General features: G+C 48.4%; 1 protein-coding gene across 1 annotated transcript in view; it reads right to left on the bottom strand.

Annotated features, from left to right (window-relative positions):
* Nucleotides 1-19,738, bottom strand: part of LOC118923168 (voltage-dependent calcium channel subunit alpha-2/delta-4) — an 86,479-nt gene that overhangs the window by 19,860 nt on the left and 46,881 nt on the right. The window contains exons 17-23 of the mRNA XM_057491271.1: nucleotides 18,740-18,826; nucleotides 18,085-18,156; nucleotides 9,338-9,399; nucleotides 8,213-8,280; nucleotides 6,151-6,196; nucleotides 5,963-6,060; nucleotides 4,456-4,549 (exon numbers count right to left, since the gene is read on the bottom strand). Of these exons, the coding sequence (XP_057347254.1) occupies nucleotides 4,456-4,549; nucleotides 5,963-6,060; nucleotides 6,151-6,196; nucleotides 8,213-8,280; nucleotides 9,338-9,399; nucleotides 18,085-18,156; nucleotides 18,740-18,826 (527 nt within the window). The remainder of the gene's footprint in view (nucleotides 1-4,455; nucleotides 4,550-5,962; nucleotides 6,061-6,150; nucleotides 6,197-8,212; nucleotides 8,281-9,337; nucleotides 9,400-18,084; nucleotides 18,157-18,739; nucleotides 18,827-19,738) is intronic.

Raw genomic sequence — 19,738 nt, 5'->3', positions numbered from 1 at the left:
GAATGTTGTACCATCCCTGCGTCTCTGGGATGAATCCCACTTGTTCGTGGTGTATGATCCTTTTGATATATTTTTGAATTTGGTTTGCTAATATTTTATTGAGTATTTTTGCATCTACGTTCATCAGGAATATTGGTTTGTAGTTTTCTTTTTTGGTGGGGTCTTTGCCTGGTTTTGGTATTAGGGTGATGTTGGCTTCGTAGAATGAGTTTGGGAGTATCCCCTCCTCTTGTATTTTTTGGAAAACTTTAAGGAGAATGGGTATTATGTCTTCTCTGTATGTCTGATAAAATTCCGAGGTAAATCCATCTGGCCCGGGGGTTTTGTTCTTGGGTAGTTTTTTGATTACTGCTTCAATTTCTTTGCTCATCATTGCTTTGTTTAACTTTTGTGTTTCTTCCTTGGTCAGTCTTGGAAGGTTGTATTTTTCTAGGAAGTTGTCCATTTCTTCTAGGTTTTCCAGCTTGTTAGAATATAGGTTATCATAGTAGTCTTTAATAATTCTTTGTATTTCTGTGGAGTCTGTCATGATTTTTCCATTCTTGTTTCTAATTCTGTTGAAGTGTGTTGATTCTCTTTTTCTCTTAATAAGTTTGGCTAGTGGCTTATCTATTTTGTTTATTTTCTCAAAGAACCAGCTCTTGGTTTCATTGATTTTTTTCCATTGTTTTATTCTTCTCAATTTTGTTTATTTCTTCTCTGATCTTTATTATGTCCCTCCTTCTGCTGACTTTAGGCCTCATTTGTTCTTCTTTTTCCAGTTTTGATAATTGTGATGTTAGACTATACATTTGGGATTGTTCTTCCTTCTTTAAATATGCCTGGATTGCTATATACTTTCCTCTTAAGACTGTTTTCACTGCGTCCCACAGAAGTTGGGGCTTTGTGTTGTTGCTGTCATTTGTTTCCATATATTCCTTGATCTCTATTTTAATTTGTTCATTGATCCATTGATTATTTAGGAGCATGTTGTTAAGACTCCATGTTTTTGTGAGCCTTTTTGTTGTCTTTGTACAATTTATTTCTAGTTTTATACCTTCGTGGTCTGAAAAGATGGTTAGTAGAATTTCAATCTTTTGGAATTTACTGAGGCTCTTTTTGTGGCCTAGTATATGTGGTCTATTCTGGAGAATATTCCATGTGCACTTTAGAAGAATGTGTATCCTGTTCTTTTGGATGTAGAGTTCTATAGATGTCTATTACGTCCATCTGTTCTAGTGTGTTGTTCAGTGCCTCCATGTCCTTACTTATTTTCTGTGCATTGGATCTATCCTTTGGAGTGAGTGGTGGGTTGAAGTCTCCTAAAATGAATGCATTGCATTCTATTTCCTCCTGTAGTTCTGTTTGTATTTGTTTCACATATGCTGGTGCTCCTGTGTTGGGTGCATATATATTTATAATGGTTATATCCTCTTGATGGACTGAGCCCTTTATCATTATTAATGTCCTTCTTTATCTCTTATTACTTTCTTTGTTTTGAAGTCTATTTTGTCTGATACTAGTACTGCAACACCTGCTTTTTACTCCCTGTTGTTTGCATGAAATATCTTTTTCCATCCCTTGACTTTTAGTCTGTGTATATCTTTGGGTTTGAGGTGAGTCTCTTGTAAGCAGCATATAGATGGGTCTTGCTTTTTTATCCACTCTATTACTCTGTGTCTTTTGATTGGTTCATTCAGTCCATATACATTTAGAGTGACTATTGAAAGATATGTACTTATTGCCATTGCAGGCTTTAGATTCGTGGTTACCAAAGGTTCAAGGTTAGCCTCTTTAGTATCTTACTGCCTAACTTAGCTCGCTTATTGAGCTGTTATAAACACTGTCTGGGGATTCTTTATTTCTCTCCCTTCTTATTCCTCCTGCATTCTTAAATGTTGGTTGTTTTATTCTGTGCTCTTTTGTGTTTCCTTTAACTGCTTTTGTGAGTAGTTGATTTTATTTTTTGCCTTTAGTTAGTATTTGGTTGGTCTGCTTTCTTTGCTGTGATTTTATTTTCTCTGGTGACATCTATTTAGTCTTAGGAGTGTTCCCATCTAGAACAGTGCCTCTAAAATACCCTGTAGAGGTGGTTTGTGGGAGGCAAATTCCCTCAACTTTTGCTTCTCTGGGAATTGTTTAATCCCTCCTTCATATTTAAATGATAATCATGCTGGATGCAGTATTCTTTGTTCAAGGCCCTTCTGTTTCATTGCATTAAATATATCATGCCATTCTCTTCTGGCCTATAAGGTTTCTGTTGAGAAGTCTGATGATAGCCTGATGAGTTTTCCTTTGTAGGTGACCTTTTTCCTCTCTCTAGCTGCCTTTAAAGCTCTGTCCTTGTCCTTGATCTTTGCCATTTTAATTATTATGTGTCTTGTTGTTGTCCGCCTTGGGTCCCTTCTGTTGGGAGTTCTGTGTACTTCTGTGGTCTGATCAATTATTTCCTTCCCCAGTTTGGGGAAGTTTTCAGCAATTATTTCTTCAAAGACACTTTCTATCCCTTTTTCTCTCTCTTCTTCTTCTGGTACCCCTATAATATGGATATTGTTCCTTTTGGATTGTTCACACACTTCTCTTAATATTGTTCCATTCCTGGAGATCCTTTTATCTCTCTCTGTGTCAGCTTCTCTGCTTTCCTGTTCTCTGGTTTCTATTCCATCAATGGCCTCTTGCATCTTATCCATTCTGGTTATAAATCCTTCCAGAGATTGTTTTGTTTCTGTAATCTCCCTCTAGACATCATCCCTTAGCTCTTGTATATTTCTCTGCAGCTCTGTCAGCATGGTTATGACCTTCATTTTGAATTCTTTTTCAGGAAGACTGGTTAGGTCTATCTCCTTCTCAGGGGCTGACTCTGTGATTTTGGTATCAAATTCTTCTGCCTTTTCATGGCGATAGAGATAGTTTGTGGAGCTGGTGCCTGTGACGGCTGGGAGAATGTCCCTTCTTGCTGGTTTGTGGCCCTCCTCTCCTGGGAGAACAGCAACCTCTAGCAGCTTGTGCTGGGCAGCTGTGCGCAGACAGGGCCTCTGATTCTTGCCAAGCGCTGTGGAGTTAAGCTCTGTGGTTGCTGTGGGCGTGGCCGGCCTCAGGCTGCTGCTCCGATATGGCAGAGCTGTGTTGGAGGGGAATCGGGAGGGAGGCTGTTTATTTCCATAAGGGGCCTCCGAGGTGTGCTGCTGGCCAGGGGGTTAGGGCACCCAGAGTTCCCCAGGAGTCCCAGCTGCTGGACTAAGTGTCCTGGGAGGCTTCCGTCCAGCTGTGGGGTCCCTGTCCCTTTAAGACTTTCAAAAAGCACTCGCTTTTCTTTTTCCCTGGAGCGCCGGCTGTGGGGACCCGCTCACAGGTCTTACTGTCCTGTTTCCCTAGTATCGAGCACCCCACGCACGCACTGTGTGTCTGCGCTCCGGTGCGGATGGCTGGGACTCGGTGTTTAGCAGTCCTGGGCTCCCTCTCCCTCCCCGCTCCAACTCCTCTCCTCCCACCGGGAGCTGGGGTGAGGGGCGCTCGGGTCCCACCGGGCTGGGGCTTGTATCTTACCCCCTTTGCAAGGCGCTGGGTTCTCGCTGGTGTGGATGTAGTCTGGCTGTTTTCCTGTGTCTTCTGGTCTCTCTTTTAGGAAGAGTTGTATTTGTTGTATTTTCAAAAATATATATGGTTTTGGGAGGAGATTTCCACTGCTCCACTCACACCACCATCTTGGCACCCCCTCTTGCTCTTTTAAATAGGTGATTATTCCTATGAGATTCTGTTGATGTTGCCATAGGGATAGAATAAATCAATCTATCCTGTGTCTTTTGAGGTTGGCACCTTCGTGGCATTGAATGAACCTCCTGTTCAGCCACGTGGTGTGGCCTACTGTCTTCTTAACCACATTAATGTCTCACCCTCCTGGTGCTCATGTGCACATACATACATGAGTACAAGCTATTTGTCTCTTCTTTCTACCTGCCCACTCACTAAACATGGTAGCCCCAGGGAAATATCAGCAAAGGGAGTGAGGAAATCTAAGGCTCTGGGAAGCACCGAGGTCAAGTTTGTCCTCCTGGTGTCTTGGCCTTACCTGCTGGAAACAGGGCCCCGGCTGCTTGAACTGTTATCTCTGGGGTCTTGGGCTCGTGGACTCTCACAGCTGGAGCCCAGCTCCAAGACAGGGGCTCTTATATGGGCTACTGCAGGGTGGGTGGGGTATCTGGGTCTTTGGCAGGGGCCCTTTGGATTTGGGCCTGTGCACGTGGTGGCTCTCAGGGGGAGAGGGCAGTGGCATGTGCCTGTGTGTGGGCATTCTGCCAAGTCCCTGCCTCGCTGGTGCTGTGCAAGGGTCACTCTCAGGCCCCCAAGCCTTCCCACCCTTTGTTCACCTAGGGCCAAGGATGTGGATGGTCCCCTGAGCTGCCGTCCGGATTCAGCCAAGGGAAGCCTCAGGCCGGGAGCTTCCCCTTCCTGGAGTCCCAGCCCACCCCTACATACTCAGAGAGGTTGAGCGCCAGCGCTGTCCAGTAGGCTTCCAGGGGGGCCGTCACCGCAGCATCAAACAACACTTCCTGCACCAGCTCCTTGTCGCCTGGGGGCAAAACAAAAGGGGGCCAAGCCACTTGCTTCCCCATGAAGAAAACAGCTCCTCTCTCCTTTCCCACGACTCTGAACGTCAGTGAACAAGATGTGCTCACAAACACATGTCTGGACCATGGGAAGCCAACTGTGTGCGCTTGACAAAGTCACTTCACCTCTTTCAGCCTCATTTCTTCAACTGCAAACAATATGTGAGCAGAACTAAGTAATTTCCAGGGCTTCCCCAGTTCTAACGCTCTGTGAGACCAGGAGGGCCCCTCAAGTGATGCTGGCCTTGGCTCCGAGCCCAGACCGCCTCTCGTCTCTGCTGTCATCTCTGTGTCCGTGGCCACCACCCTCACAACCCACTGGCCTTCTGCCAGTTCTGAGAATTTGGACTTGCCTCTGAGCCACCACACTTGCTGTTCCTCTGGTCTGGCTACTCTTTCCCCATTCTACACGAGTGGCTCTTTTCCCCCGTCTCTTTAAAACTTTTATTTATTTTTATTCAGGTGAATTTCATATAACATATGCTCAACCAATCTAAAGTGTCCAGTCCAGCGGCACCTTGTACAGGCATAGTGATGGGCAGCCATCACCCCTGTGCAGCTCCACAACAGTTAATTAGCCCCAAGGATGTCCTGTGCCCGTGAAGCCACTTGCATGGCTCTTTTTTATCTTCAGTCTAATCGGCACTGCTGACCGAGCTGGCCTTCCCTGACCAGGCCCCCTTCCTCCCGTCAGCACCCTATTCCAGGCATGTCCCACACTTTGTAATGACCTACATCTCCACACAGATGCTCGCTCTTTCCTCCCCTAGATGACAGCCTCCGGGCAACTGGAGGCAGCATCCGCTTGGGTCACCCCTGCGGCTCCAGTGCCCGCCCTGGCCTGGCTCAGACATGAGCTCTGTGCAAACTGTTGATGGCTTGAAGGGGTGAACAGGTGAGTGCGCTGTAGGGCCAGCACAGGGGACGGAGTCTTCTCTGGCAGGTGACATTTATGTGCTGGATGACCTGCTTGTTCTCAAGAGGAAGAAGGGCCATGCTGGTGGCATGGCCCCCGGGGCTCACCAGTTGTGTCCTGGAGGGGAATTGAGGGTAGCCCAAGGACCAGGCCACAGGCTGGAAGTGACTGGCCTCTCCTGGGGAGGGGAGAGAGGAGGGCTTCAGCCACCAGCTGGGGGCACTGCTGTGAGGGGGCAGGGATGGACCTGCTAGTGCAGCTGCCCTTACGCTGAGTGAGTGGCTTAGAGAGCCTGAGGTCCCCATGAGGGGACACATGGTGCAGCCACAGTTCCAGGGCCCAGCTCCACGGGGAGGCTAGCTCTGCCTTTTCTTTGGAAACCTCCCTGAACTCCTCAGCGTCAGCGAGTCGCAGGTGGGGTGCCAGGGCGCCAGGGCCTGGGCGGCAGGTGGGCACTCACACTCCAGGTCCACGTCCTCCCCGCTCAGGAAGTGCACCATGGCCTCCAGCTGGCTGAGCTTCCGGTGGTCGGCATCGGTGTCTGTGACACAGTAGCTCCTGGAGCCAGGCAGAGGCAATGTTACCTCGGAGAAGCCCACCTTTCCCTTCCCATTCCCTGCTCCCCACGCCTGGCAGCTTCCCGCATACCAGTCACTGGCCAGGCGCAGGTCCGGGTGAAGCAGGTCGTGCAGGCCTGAAACCAGAGCCACACCCAGCTCAGGCCCACCGCGTGGGAGCCGCGCCTAAGTGTTAGGCCCTGCCTGGAGGGAGCCTGCCTGGGAAGGCTAGGTCTGTCCCTGCTCTCAGAGCAGAACAGCCAGCGGTCACTCTCTGTCCATGCTGCCCCTGCTCCCTGGACACTTCTTCCTTCCCGTGCCTCATGTCCTGATCCTGATCCTGCCTTTCAGCATCTCCCTCACAGCAGTGCATATCTGGAGCCAGGGACTTGGGCTTCACTGGCTTCTTGGTACCCAGTGGAGCTACCTGGCCAATCAAAAGGTAGCCCAGAGATGGGCCATGTCTGTTTTGCGCAACCTCTGCAGCCTTCTGCCCAACATGGACCTGTGTGTGTTGATTGAATGAGTGAATGAACAAATGCCCAGTGAGCACCTACTCAGTGCTCAAAAACAAAAGGTGCTCAAGTAAGGTTTGTTACATTGGCAGAAAGGATGATGGAAATGCCTAGGGGGCATCTGCTGGGTCACTGGAAGGGGTGCTGGATTGACACAGACACGAGGCAGGCAGCTAGCGGGGGTAGGGAGCTCTCCGTCTCCCACAGTAAACCCAGTCGGGTCTGTGGTCCAACCCCTGGATCACTGCTTGGCCTCACCCACAGAAGTGGGGAAGGGAAAGCATCTTCTGTCCCCTGTGGGAATGTAAATCAGAGTATTTGACAGAGGAGGAGAGTGGGAAGGAAGAGGCCACCATGGAGGAGTCACACATGAAGTCCACGTGTGCCACCACGCCTGGGGGGCAGCGGGAGGCAGGGAAGTAGCTCTCCAACGTCACGGACGCATGCTGTGGATGGGCGAGGGGAGCATGTGGGGACACCCGGGGGGGCTGTTAACCCAGCCGGGGGGGGGCACCCTGCCTGGGATAGCCGCTGGAAACATGACAGCTACACAGGAGAGGAGCATGGGGAGACCCCGAGGTCTAGTGCTCAGAGAAGGCCACTGGGGGCCCCCTGGCAGAGACACAACCTGGCGTGGCACTTCTGTAAAGATCCCTCCGGCGGGAGGTTGGAGAGAGGAGGAGGGAGGGAGGCCAGTTGGAGCTGCTGAGGTGGTTATCCCGGAGAGGGGCAACAAAGATGTGGGGAGGAGATGCGCTCAAGGGGCAGTGTGGAGGGGTGCGCGAGAGACCAGGGTCTGGCTCCGGGACCTCCTGAGACCCCCTGGCCGCGGGACGGCGCTCGGTTCCACAGGTGCTCAGGGAGCCGCGCAGCTCAGCAGGCTGGGCTGGGGAAGGGCTTCCCCCCATCCGCCCCGCCATTCCCACCATCCTCAGGTCCGCTTCCCATGCGCTCACTATTGTAAGTCTTAACGCCTCTGAACATGACCTTATTTGGAAACAAGGTCTTGGCAGACGCAATCGAATTGAGATGAGGTCATTAGGGTGGGCCCTAAGCCCATACGCCTGGTGTCCCTCTGAGAAAGGGAAACAGACCCACGGGGAGACCCACAGGCTGGGAGGAGGAAATGGAACAGCTGTCCCCAGCAGGGGACTCGGGGGGGGGGGGCCGCTGGGCCAAGAGGAGGGGCGGGAGGAGTCCCGCCCTGAGGCTGCCGGAGATCGTCTGCTGAGCCCCAGCCTGAGGCGCGTTGTCACGGCAGCCGGGCTGAGCACTGCCACTTTGCTCTGTCTCTTCACGGCCCCGCTGTCATGCCTTCTGTCCTGTCCTCTGACAGGTACATTTAGCTTTGTTCAGAGGTGCACATGGCGTGCTCCCGCCCCGCGTCCAGCAGAGCCTGCCGGGATCTGTGCACAGCTGGCACGGCTCCGTCTTCCTTGGCTTTGATGACTGATGGCGGGCCCTGCATGTCCTGGGCTCCCAGGCCACGCACCCTCCTCACCACGTGGCCCTGCTTTGATCTGCTCTCCACCGGGACCCGGGAGGCTGTCATGCCAGCTCTACCCCGGGGGGGCCCTGCCCAGTGTCCCAAGAGAACCCGTTTTTCCTCAAAACTGTCCATCAGTGGCGCCGACCCACCTTCTTCCACGGACGTGTTTCCCAGGAGGATGTATTCTCCGTGGCCCTGGGATAGCACCACGCCCAGGCTGTGGGGAGAGCGGAGCACACGTGGACTCACCAACAGCACGTGCTGGCCGATGTCCCGTCCCCCACCCTGTCCTGCATCAGCTCTGCACTGTGCCAAGCCTCTGGCGTGAGGGTTGTCCCCTCAGTCTGAGGCAGCATTTCTGGTCTTTCAACACCCTTTCTTCTCAAGAACGACCCTGGAAATTCTACAGGCTGGGGGCCCTTCCACAGACACTTGTCAGGATACAGCTGAGGGGGGCCTCTCGGGGACCCCTGAAATGTACAAAGGTCTCTATGTATTCCAGGGCTTCACAAATGGGGGATCCTCTCCCACCTGGTGAACCCCACCTTGCTTTCTTCTCTCTCTGGAAAGCTTTGCTTTTGAACCTTGGCTGAATATCAGAATCAACGAAGGAGCTTTAAAGATACTAATGCCTGGGCCCCATCTCAGAAATTGTGGAGTCAGTTGGTGAGGAGGGGGTGCGGGCCTCCACAATTCTACAAGATTCCTCAGGCACTCTAATGAGGAGTCAGGGCTGGGAAACACACTTTATTAAGAAATGAGGTAATTTAGAGACAAGGGCTATTCATGTCCTTGTCTGTGTAACACTGAGAGTAGAATATTTATGCAGTTTGGAGGGGCCCTAAAAGATCTTCAAATCTGATCTTTCATCTTCCAATTGCTTATAATTGCATTGCTTTAAGATCCTTAAATAGATTATGTCATTTAATAAGCATGATATTTCCAAGAAGTAACTAACTATTGTTAACCTCCATTTTGCAGATGAGGAAGCTAAGGCACAGAGACATTAAGTGACTTGACTAAGGTCACACAGCCTGTAAGTGGTGGAGTTGGGATTCAAACCCAGGCAGTTTGGCTCCAGACCCTGCCCACTAAGCAAAGCTGGTGTAGACTTCAAGTTTCCTGGATGTAGACCTGGGTCTTTTCTGTTACCACAAAATTGTCAACTAAATATGAGTAAATCCATCCCTCAGACCTGAAAGCTGTGCCCTGAGTGTTTGGTATTCATGTCCCACCCACCTCTGCCCCCTGGAAATTAAACGTGGGTCCCTCACCTGAAAGGGGTGTCACTGATGTCTGTGAAGAAGTAGTCATGGGTCAGGGACAGAACTCTCTTCTGAAAGAGAGGAAAGAAAAGGGTGTTTGCTGGGGAGAAGAGCGCCTGGCCACATCACCGACCTCTCCCCTCACGCCCCGGGTTTCCCCACCTCTGTGCCGCCTCCCTCACGTCTGCGCCTTCCCTGGCCGTCACGGGCTCGCCTCAGCTTGCTGACATGCCCAGGCAGAATTATCGCCAGGCCCAGCAAACTGCAGCCCTTGGGCGCTGACTGACCGAGGAACGGAGGTCAGGACTATTCCATCAAGTGGCCACTGGCCACGTTTGGCTACTGAGCACTTGAAAGGTGCCCTGGAGGAACTGAGGAACTATTGAGGTAGTCAGAGGGGCTAGTGGCTGCTGTACCGGACAGTGCGGGTGTACACGGTGACGACAGCGTGTAAGGGTCCTGCAGGACCAGAGGGGAGGCGGCAGCCGGAGCTCGTTTGCGTAGGTCCCTACGCCCGTCCGTCCCCCAAGGGAGGATGGGGGCACCCCGCCCCCCACCAGTCCCTCCCACGGCCTTGTCCAGCTTCGGGTTCCTTGAAAGCTGCCAGGCTTCGGGTTTCAGGGCCTTGAGTTGGGGCGTCACAGGGTGCATTCGGTGGCAGGGGCTCGGGCTGGGCTTCCGTCAGCGACTGGCCGCGCCCTCTCCGGGAAAGTCCTTTTTGCTTCTCTAAGCGCTGCCTCCTCACTTGCAGACTAGGAGGGACACCAGCACCTCCCGCACGCGCGACTGGGAGGTGGGGGGAGGGTGTAGTGGGGCCGCGGGCGCAGGCGGGCCGTGGCGCAGAGCGCGTGGGCGCTGCAGTCTGCGGGGTGGCCGCTCGGACTACCCTTGCCCCTTCCCGGCTTCCTCTTTCCGTTTGGAAACTGGAGTGAGGTGTCAAACGGGACACCGGGAGAGGGCTGGCCTGAAGGATCCTATCTACAGGAAACTGGCTTTAGCCAGACCCGAGGGAAGAGTTCCCTAGCCGCGGCCTCATCCCGTGGGCTGCCCTCCGGCTCCGTGGCTTCCGTCAGGCCCGCAATCCACCTCCCTGCTTCCCAGCAGCCTCGGGCGGATGGCGGCCAGCAAGGCTGGTGGTGGGCTTGGGAGCCCTGCGTGTTGAGGGGAGGCTGGCTTCAGTGTCGGAACTGGAGACAGTCTTTTAAATTTTTCCTTATGTTTTTTTTAATTGAAGAAATGGCAAAATGCACAGATCTTAAGTGTGTCATTCCATTAGTTTTTGATAAATGTCTGCAGCCATGTAGTTCCTTCCCAGTGAAGCCATGAAATGTTTACATCCTCTAAAATCTCGTTGCCTCCTTCCAGTCAATCCCCACCCTGCCCCTTCATGGGAAAATTCTTTTGAGCTCTATCATTGCGATCTGCCTGTTCTTAGAGAAGGTACTCGTTTTGCACAACATAACGTCTTTAAAATCCATTACGTCGCTGAAAGTGACAGTATGTGCTTTTATCGCTGAGACAAACACTGGTTTACTTTTACATTCGCCTGTTCATGGGCATCTGGGGTGCTTCCAGTTTGGGGTTATAATGAGTAAAGCTGCTATAAACAGTCTTGAACAAGTCCTATTATGGATATATGTTTTCATTTCTCTTGATAAATACTTAAGAATTGGAACTGCTGGGTTATATGCTCAATATAAGTTTGCCTTTATAAAAAATTGCCAAGCAATTTTCCAAAGTTGTTTTATTATATGTTCATTAGCAAAGCACGAGTTCCAAATTCTCTACATATTGCCAGCATTTGATGTTAACAGTCTTTTAAGTTCTAGCCATTCAGAGGGTGTGAAATGGAATCTCATTGTAGTTTTACTTTGAATTTCCCCATTGACTAGAGATATGGAACATCTTTTCACATGCTTATATTTTCATTTGTGTGTATCTTTATTTGTGAAATATCTGCTCAACCATTTTGCCCATTTAAAAAATTGGGTTGTTAGTCTTTTCATTAGTAGTTTGTAGGAGGTCTTTATGTATTCCGGATACAGTGTGTGCCTTGCCTTTTAATTTTCTTAATGGTGCCTTTTGATGAACAGAACCTACTGCTTTTGATGAAGTCTAATTTACCAAATTTTATTTTATGTTGAGTGCTTTTGGTGTTCCAAGAAATCTTTGCATAACTTTAGACTGTGGAAATTTTCTCCAGTGTTTTCTTGTAGAAGCCTTATAGCTTTAGCTTTTACATCTTAAATTTATTTTTGTGTATAGTGGGAAATATGGCCCAGTGTTTATTTTTTTCATGCTATTCAGTTGTTCCAGCACTAGTTGCTAAAAAGACTTTCCTTTTTCCATTGACATGCAGAAGTGTCTTTGTTGAAAACCAGTTGAAGATACAGAAGTTTACTTCTGGATTCTCTGTTCCTTTGTCTATTCTTCTGTGCTACCCAGCTTGGTGACTGTACCTTTATTGTTAGTTCTGCAATCAGGTGGTGTGAATCACCCAAATTTGTTTTTTTAAAGGTAGTTTTGGTTATTTTAGGTCCTTTGCATTTTCATATAAATTTTAGACTCACTTTCTCCCATTCAACTGCTAACTCTGTTCAAATTTTGATTGGGATTGTGTTGGATCTAAAGATACATTTGGGCAGAATGTACAGCTTAGCAATATTGCCCTTACAACCCATAAACATGGTTATATCTTCCTATTTATTTAATTTTTTCTTTGACATTCTTTCTGCAGTGTTGTATAGTTTTCAGGGCAGAGGTCATACATGTCTTTGCTAAACTTATTCCTAAGTACTTAATGTTGTTTGATGCTATTGAAATTGGAACTTAAAAATAATTTTATTTCCAATTGTTCATGCTACATATGAAAATGCAATTTATTTTTTTATAATATTGACCTTGTATTCTGTGAACTTGCTAAATTAACTATTCTAATAGTTATTTTGCAGATTCTTGGGATTTTCTATGTAAACAATTATCTTGTTTGTGAATGGAGACAGTTTTTTTTTTTTTCTTTCTAACTTTTGTGCCTTTTAGTTTCCATTTTGTTTCCTTTCCTTGTAGATCCTTGCAAAGGATAGATCCTTGCATGATCCAGTGCACTGCTGAGCAGAAGTGGTGAAAGCATTCTTCTCTTGTTCACAGTTTTGGAGAGAAAAGTGTTCAGTATTTCACCATTAAAAGTTAGCTTTTTCACAGACACCTTTTCTCAGACTGAGGAAGTTCCCTTCTGTTTCCAGTTAGGTTTTGTCAAATGCTCTTTCAGCATCTATTGAGATAACCATATGGTGTTTCTTCTTTCTCCTGTTAATGTAATGAAGCACCTTGATTGATCAACTTTTTGAATGTCAAACTAGCCTTAAGTTTTTGGGATAACTCCACCATGTGCTAATTGTTGCCGTATATCTTACACGTGCACAGATCATAAACTCTACAATAAAATGACACAGTTTCTGCCTTAAATTGTCAGTTGTCTTTTTGAGATATTAAAAGAATAAACAAAGTCTTGCATTAACCCACCTACTTGCCATTCCCAATGCTGCTCATTTCCTCATGCAGAGCTGAGTTTCCATCTGTTCAATTTTTCTTCAGCTGAAGAGCTTCAGCGTGTCTTGTGGTGCAGGTTTGATGGTGATGATCTATGTTCCATTTTATCAGCAAATGCCTTTTTTTCAACTCTTTTTGGAAGGGTATTTTCTCCATATAAATCTGGGTTGACAGGCTTTCTTTTCTTCTAGCATTTAAAAAATATTATTTTATTTGTTTCTGATGAGAAGCCTGCCATCATTCTATTATTGTTTTCCTCTAGCTTCTTGTAGGATTTTCCCTTATCTTTGATTTTTCAGCAGGTGTTCCATGTATGTTGTGCCTGTGTGTAGTTTTCTTTTTCTTTTTACTTTGCTTGGGGTTTGCTGAGATTCTTGTTATCTATTGGTTGATGTTTTTCACCAAGTTGAGGCTATTTGGGCATTCTTTTTTTCAAATATTTTGTTTCTGCTCCATTCCTTCTCCTTCCTTCTGGTACTACAAGGACATACGTTAGAACACAGGTAACTAAGGGGTAATTTTTTTCAAAATTTTCTTTCTGTTCTTCAGACTGGATACCTTCTATTAATCTGTGTTCACATTCCTTATCCCTTTTTTCCTTCTAATCTACTGCTAAGCCCATCTGGTAAGGAAGAAATGAGACTGTAGCCATTTTATGTGAAAGGTAAGTACGGGTATTGGGCACTTGCAGTTTGCTCTGATCTGTTGGTTTACCTTCTTGGCATCAGGCACAGCCAGGTTCGAAGCTTCCCCTGCTCCCATTGGATCCGACTTTCCTCTCCATTTCCTCCAGCTTTCCTTCCCAAACGCTGGCCCTGCTGACCTATGGTGACTTCAAGCTCATCAGTAGATGTGGACACACCAGCCTTCCATAGACTTTTTCACTAGCTCCCACAATTTCATGATGTCTTACCCTAGAATAAAACCTTGTGTTCACATCCCTTGTAGGTGGTTCTGCTTTTTTGATCAAACCCTAACCATTTCTCTGCTGAGATTCTCCATCTATTTGCTCATTATGACCATCTTTTTCTTTAATTCTGTGAGAATATTTATCATATCAATCACACCAATGTTTTAAATTCTTCTAATTCCAACAGCTGGGTAATCTCTGGGTCAGTTTCTAAGACTGCTTTTTCTCTTTGTGTCACATTTGTCTGATAATTGTCATTATATACTGCTATTGGGAGAGATAGGCTGTAGATAATTTGGCTTCCTCTCAAGAGTGTTGATTTTTATGTTAATCAGCAAATAAATGATTGACTGATCACCTTAAGCCTAAGGAGGCTTGGATTTACATTTTCCTTAGGGCGGGTCTGTTTCAACTTTGTCTTTAGTTCTAGGGTGAATCCCTCGGCCTTGGTACGAAGCCTTTACTCTAAACTGTAGCTCTTCTGTTCTTTCAAAGGAAATGCTGAGGTATCTGCCATGCCTCTCTACCTTGTGTGACTTAGACTCCAAATGGTCTCTGCTGCCCAGGCAGCAGCTGAAATCCTTGTTCTGATCTTCAGCTTTCCATTGTTATTTCCCACCACGTGTCTCTTCTATGTGGTTTAGAGGTCAGCCAGGAATTTGAGGGGGTTTGTGTGTGTGTGTGTGTGTGTGTATGTGTGTGTGTGTGTATTTAAGTAATATGAGGGGTGGCACCATGATAAATCAGAGCAGAGCAGTATGAGGATGGGGGCCACTGTAGGGGTCTGTCTACCTGCAAAATAATAACCCATATATATATATATATGTTATAGCCTGTGGATCCCTCATTTCTAGGGGTCTCCCCTCATTTTCAGACACTCTGGAAGTCCAAATTCTGTTCTCTGACACTTTAAGATGGCAACTACAGCTCTCTGCTTGAATTCTGGCTGTTCCATTCTAAACGAACTGGGGAATGCCCTTAAAAAAAAAGCTATATAAATATATGTCTTACTCAGAGCAATTCTCTTGATTCAAGGGTTGAAGCTACTTCAGTCCTCACTTCCACCTGCTTTTTATCACTGTCATGTGATTTAAATGTTTGTTTTTTATATTTTGTTCTGATTTATCACTGTCATCTGCTGGAGAGTTAGTCTAATGCCAGCTACTCCCTCATGACCAGAATCAGAACTTTGAGATCATCTTTTAAGGCTGAAGCAAAGGAAGAGAAAAGGAAGAGGTGTGTCCTCTCCCTTTTAACAGAAAGAGAGAGCTGGAGAAGTTTGTGAGATGAGAGTGAAGAGGTGTCAGAACAATCTCCTCCTTTAATAGGTGGCCTGTCTTTGTCAGAAAAAGAAAATTGTGTGAGTGAGTGTGTGTGTGTGTGTAAGAGAGAGAGTGCCAGACACAAGGCACCTCCGTTCCATCTCCCGGAGTCCTGTGCCAGAGAGACATGGGGCGAGACTGCCCTGCCTGCCTGCGCTAGCGGCTGGTGTGTGTATGTGTACATGCACCATGTGTGCACATGTGTACACTGTAGTAACTGAAAGCTGGTAAAGAACACCATGTCTGACTCTATCCCTCCCCCATTGCTAATTATTTATTCTAAACTATTAAATAACATGCAAATAATAAAAAGGGTCCTGGATAAGATGCTCCAGGATACTTTGATTTTGGGGTTTGTTCTTTTAAACATGTCCCAGGATATCAGACCAGGATGCTGCTGATGGATCAGAAATTATGACATCTATTACTGGGTCCACATGTTGTGGCAAGTAGCATCCTACCAAGGTGGCAAAAAAGGAGGCCTGGCAGGCCAAAGCTGGACTCCTTCCAAGGTTGATATCCTAAATATCAGCCCAGACTGTGTTCTTAACATTTTTGGAACTAGTCACACACATTTAAAAATACGGGTTCCTGGCTGTCCTCTGTAGATGGTGCATGCCCTCACTGGTCTGCCATTGTTCCCCAAGTCTTGGGGCTTGTCTCTTCTGACTCACACTTCTGAGCATGGCCTGTCTGGGCCATAGGTTTCTGAGTCTGTGAACCCTGCTCTAAGTTCTGCTGAGGTCGCTGCTACTGTCCCTGATAATGCCACCATTGTCCCTTGTCTGGAGTTTAGGGGAGATGGAGAAGGGTCTGAACTGATCCATGGGAAATAAGAATGCATGCAGAATCCCCTGAAGAAAACAACAAAACAGGTTACCACCTGCCAGGAGGATGGCTTTTTGATATCAGATATTCCCACAATGCTTTGAGAAAGCTTCCAGTGGCCTGCACCTGAGGAGTGTGTCTCCTGAAGCAAGGGTGTGAGGTACACCTTCAGCGGCAAGGGCAGGACTAGACAGGTAGCACGAAGGCAAGGGGGGCTCTGTCTGTGACTCCCGAGAGAGAAGGCGTGGAAGGGGATGGAGCAGCTGGCAGGGAACCAGACGTGGTAAAATCAGGAGTGGCACCATGAGAGATCAGAGCAGTGAGAGGCTGGAGGCCACTGGAGGGGCCCTTCTACCTGCAAAATGTCCTATGCACACAATATGGGCACTGGTGCTCCCAGGCTCAGAATCAGATGAAAGGGTCAAGGGGCTGAGCTATCAGAGGGAGGGGAAACATGAATCCTTAAGAGGGAATTGATCGTTATTCTAAAGGGACTGGGAAGGCCTTTAAGGCTGGAGGGTGAGTTGAGAGTTCAGGGCATCCTACAGAAAGGCCTCATACACCAGTGGTGGTCAAGAGTGTGTGGTCTGGGGTCAGATGCACATCAGCTTGGCGATTAACCATCAAGGTGACCCTGGGCAAGTTTTCAGCCTCTGAATTTCCTCATCTGTGAAACGGAGATAGGGTGGGAGTGTTAAGTGAGTGGTACTCATAAAGTTCCTAGTCCAGCTTCTAATAAACGTTAGCTGCCTTTGTGATGATGATGATTAAGTAATAGAAGAATAATAGGCTTGAACACCTGTGTGCTAGGAGCTGGCCCTCACGGCCATGGTCACCATCTCCCTTCCCTGTGTTAAAGCGCCCATGGGCCAGGAAGCCTTGTTAAATGGCAAATTTAAATAAGGTGATCTCTTAGCAACAATGGACAAATGTCAAAGGAACGGGCAGAGGACTCGGGAGAAGCTAGGCTGGTCTGGGTCTGGCTGGGACCCTCCCTTGGTGGCTTTGAGTGGTGGGAAGGCAGCGTGAGGACACTGGGAGGGGACAAGCAGGCCGTGTCTGAGCTGGTCCGAGGGAGGCAGAGGCGGCCATGCACATGCATGTGACATTCAAAGCATGAAGTCAAGTCCCACTGTAAGCGCTCTGGCACACTGGTGAGGTGAGGGCACCCTTGGCACTGAGTGAGGTCTCCTAGGGAAAAAGGTGGGGGCCCAGGGAAGGAGCTTCTACATTTTTGAATCAGGAAAAGGAGGTGCTGCCGCTGGTGGCCTGACATCGCTGGTGTTGCCCAGTCTGTAAAGGCGCCCTTCTCAGCCCAGAGTTTATGAAAAGCAGGCAGATGCCACAGAAATCAGAAACTGGTCCCAGTGCAAAACGCCAGTGTGTCTACAAGGGAAGCAATGAGCTGCTTCTCCTTCCCATGCTTTTTTGTTTGGCCTCCATGGAGTCTGTGTTTGTGGAAGAACTTGAGTCTAATTGTTGCAGACAGATGCCTCTGTTCTCAGCCAAGGCAGATGGGCAACAGGAGGAGGAGGTGGGGGTGGCTGCGAGGGAGGAGGTGACATTTGTAAATATGTCAAGGGACAATGCAAATTTAGTGCAAATGCAGTGGAGCCTCTCACATGAGAAGATGAAATGCTCTTTTATAAATGACATGCTGGTCTGTGGAGATAGTAATGGTGTTAGTGAGGTGGCGATTCTTGAATATCTGCAGTTACAGTGGATGAAAATCAGCTCTAGGGAACAGTGATTATTTTCAACCTCTTCCCCTACAATATGTTTCACAAGAGTTGCTAACAATTTTCAAAATTAACTGTCCCTTTTCCCCTTTCCATCATAACAGAAGGGCCAAATGCAGGCAGCATAGGAGGAAAGAAGAGTTGTGTATGTCTTGGGCTAACCGACTGCCTTGCTCAGTCCCTCCAAAGAGCATCATCTCCACAAGGATGGTGTGCGGCCAGTTCCTCGGGCAGATGCTACTCTGGGGCTGATGCACACGTGGGTGTGCTCTCACACAGGCCCTCTAGGCCACAGCAGACACTCAATGCCAAGTTCGAATTCAACTAAGTCGAAGTCCCTTGTCACCACCCCAAACCTCCATTAGCTGCAAAGCTGCCTTCTAGGCCCCAGACCCAGAAGCACCTTACCCCTGTGTCCAGTGGGACCTTCACATCCATGGAGACAGAGCCTGTTTCCCCATTGATCATGGCTGTCCTCAGCTTCAAGAGGAAAGATAATGGTGTGAGTTTCTTGGTTTACCCTGGAGGGGATGGGCATTGGGCTTTCCTGACCGGGTTGGCGGTGAAGCCTGGGGACACTTTCGGTTCTTCCCTTTCCTCTGAGCAGAACACCGGCAGGGAATACGGGCCCGAGCAGAACGCCGGGAGGGGGCACAGGCCGGATTCTAGCTTCCATGGAGTGGGTCATTCTGGACACCCACTAAGGTGGTGCTCCAAGGTGGACTGCCACCTGAGGGAACATAATGCCCTATTTCCAAGATGTAGGTTTCTCTAGGATGAGCTACTGAACCCAAAGCCAGCCTAACACATTCCTAGGACTCAGCAAAAGCTGTAGCTCAGAGATATGAGCGCGTGCAGCTTCAGGAATCCTTGTGGTTCAGGAATATCCTGTGGTGTTTTCCATCATTGGAAGAACCGCCCACTGAAGGCCTGCTTCTGTTTCAGGCTCGCAGAAGCCCCTCTCAGGGCGGTGTGGTGACCTCAGAGCCCAGGGCCCCGCGGCTGGGCTTGTCACTGGCCGGAAAGCTACAGGAGCTCCTCTTTCCCTCCTTTCCCCACTCACAGTTTCAGCGTGGTCTTCCCACTCCACCTCGGAGAGGTCCACGCTGTTGTAGTTGGGCCTGGGTCTCACTTTCTTCCCCTCTCTGTACTGCAGTGGGCAGGTCGGGAAGAAAAACATGAGGTTAACATGGGCCCTGCTCAAGCGTGGCCTTTTCTGTAATGCCTTCGGATATCTTCATTACAGTGTCAGTGATTCCTCAAGGCTGTCCGGGCCAGCCTTCTGCCCAGTGCAGAGCTTCCCTGGCCAGCACCGGGGACGGATAGTCCCACGGTCTCGGGGTGCACCCTTCCCGTGATGAGGAGCTTCCTATTTGGCGAGTCAGCTTGTCAGGTTTGGGGCGGCTCTAATTGTTAGAAAGCTCTTCCTCAGAGCTGAAAGCTCTCTCCTGTACCTGTTCCCCCTGGTCTTGGTTCTTTCCCTGAAACTGCACAGAACATCTTGCTCCTGACAACTTTCAGATTTTCCTAGGTGCCTGTCACTCCTAAGATGCCTCAACACCCTCTGAATATGCTCTTCTTTGTCAGTGTCACTTCCAAACCAGAACACCTGGGACAAAAGTCAGGATTTTAGATGGGGTCTGACCAGTAGGGTGTGGGGTGTGACCCGTGTGCACCGAAATATACAGCTCTGACGGCTGCCTCTGATCCTGCTGGATTTCAGGACGGCTGCACCACCCTGACCGCCCACACCAAGGGTTAGTCAGTTAAATCCCCAGCCTTCCTCATGGGATGTGCTGTTCAGTCACACCTTTACACTCACGCTCTAGCACCTAATGTTCTGCAGAACTTTCCAGGCATCTCTAACATATTTCATCTTGTTAATTTCAGCCATTGTTTTAGAAGAATACTTTCCTAATACTAATTTTCTCACTTAATGTATTAGCCATACAGACCACACTTTGCGGCACCTGCCTTCTGTGATTTCATCTAGTTGATAGAATTTGTGAATGCTACAGAGCCAAGGACACACAGATTCTGCAGTGCCTAACAAAGACCGCCC

This window comes from Manis pentadactyla, chromosome 14, assembly GCF_030020395.1.
Source record: "Manis pentadactyla isolate mManPen7 chromosome 14, mManPen7.hap1, whole genome shotgun sequence".
In the NCBI taxonomy this organism is placed as follows: domain Eukaryota; kingdom Metazoa; phylum Chordata; class Mammalia; order Pholidota; family Manidae; genus Manis; species Manis pentadactyla.
Note: the sequence above shows the minus strand (reverse complement) of the source record. Positions and strands in the feature narration are given on the sequence as shown.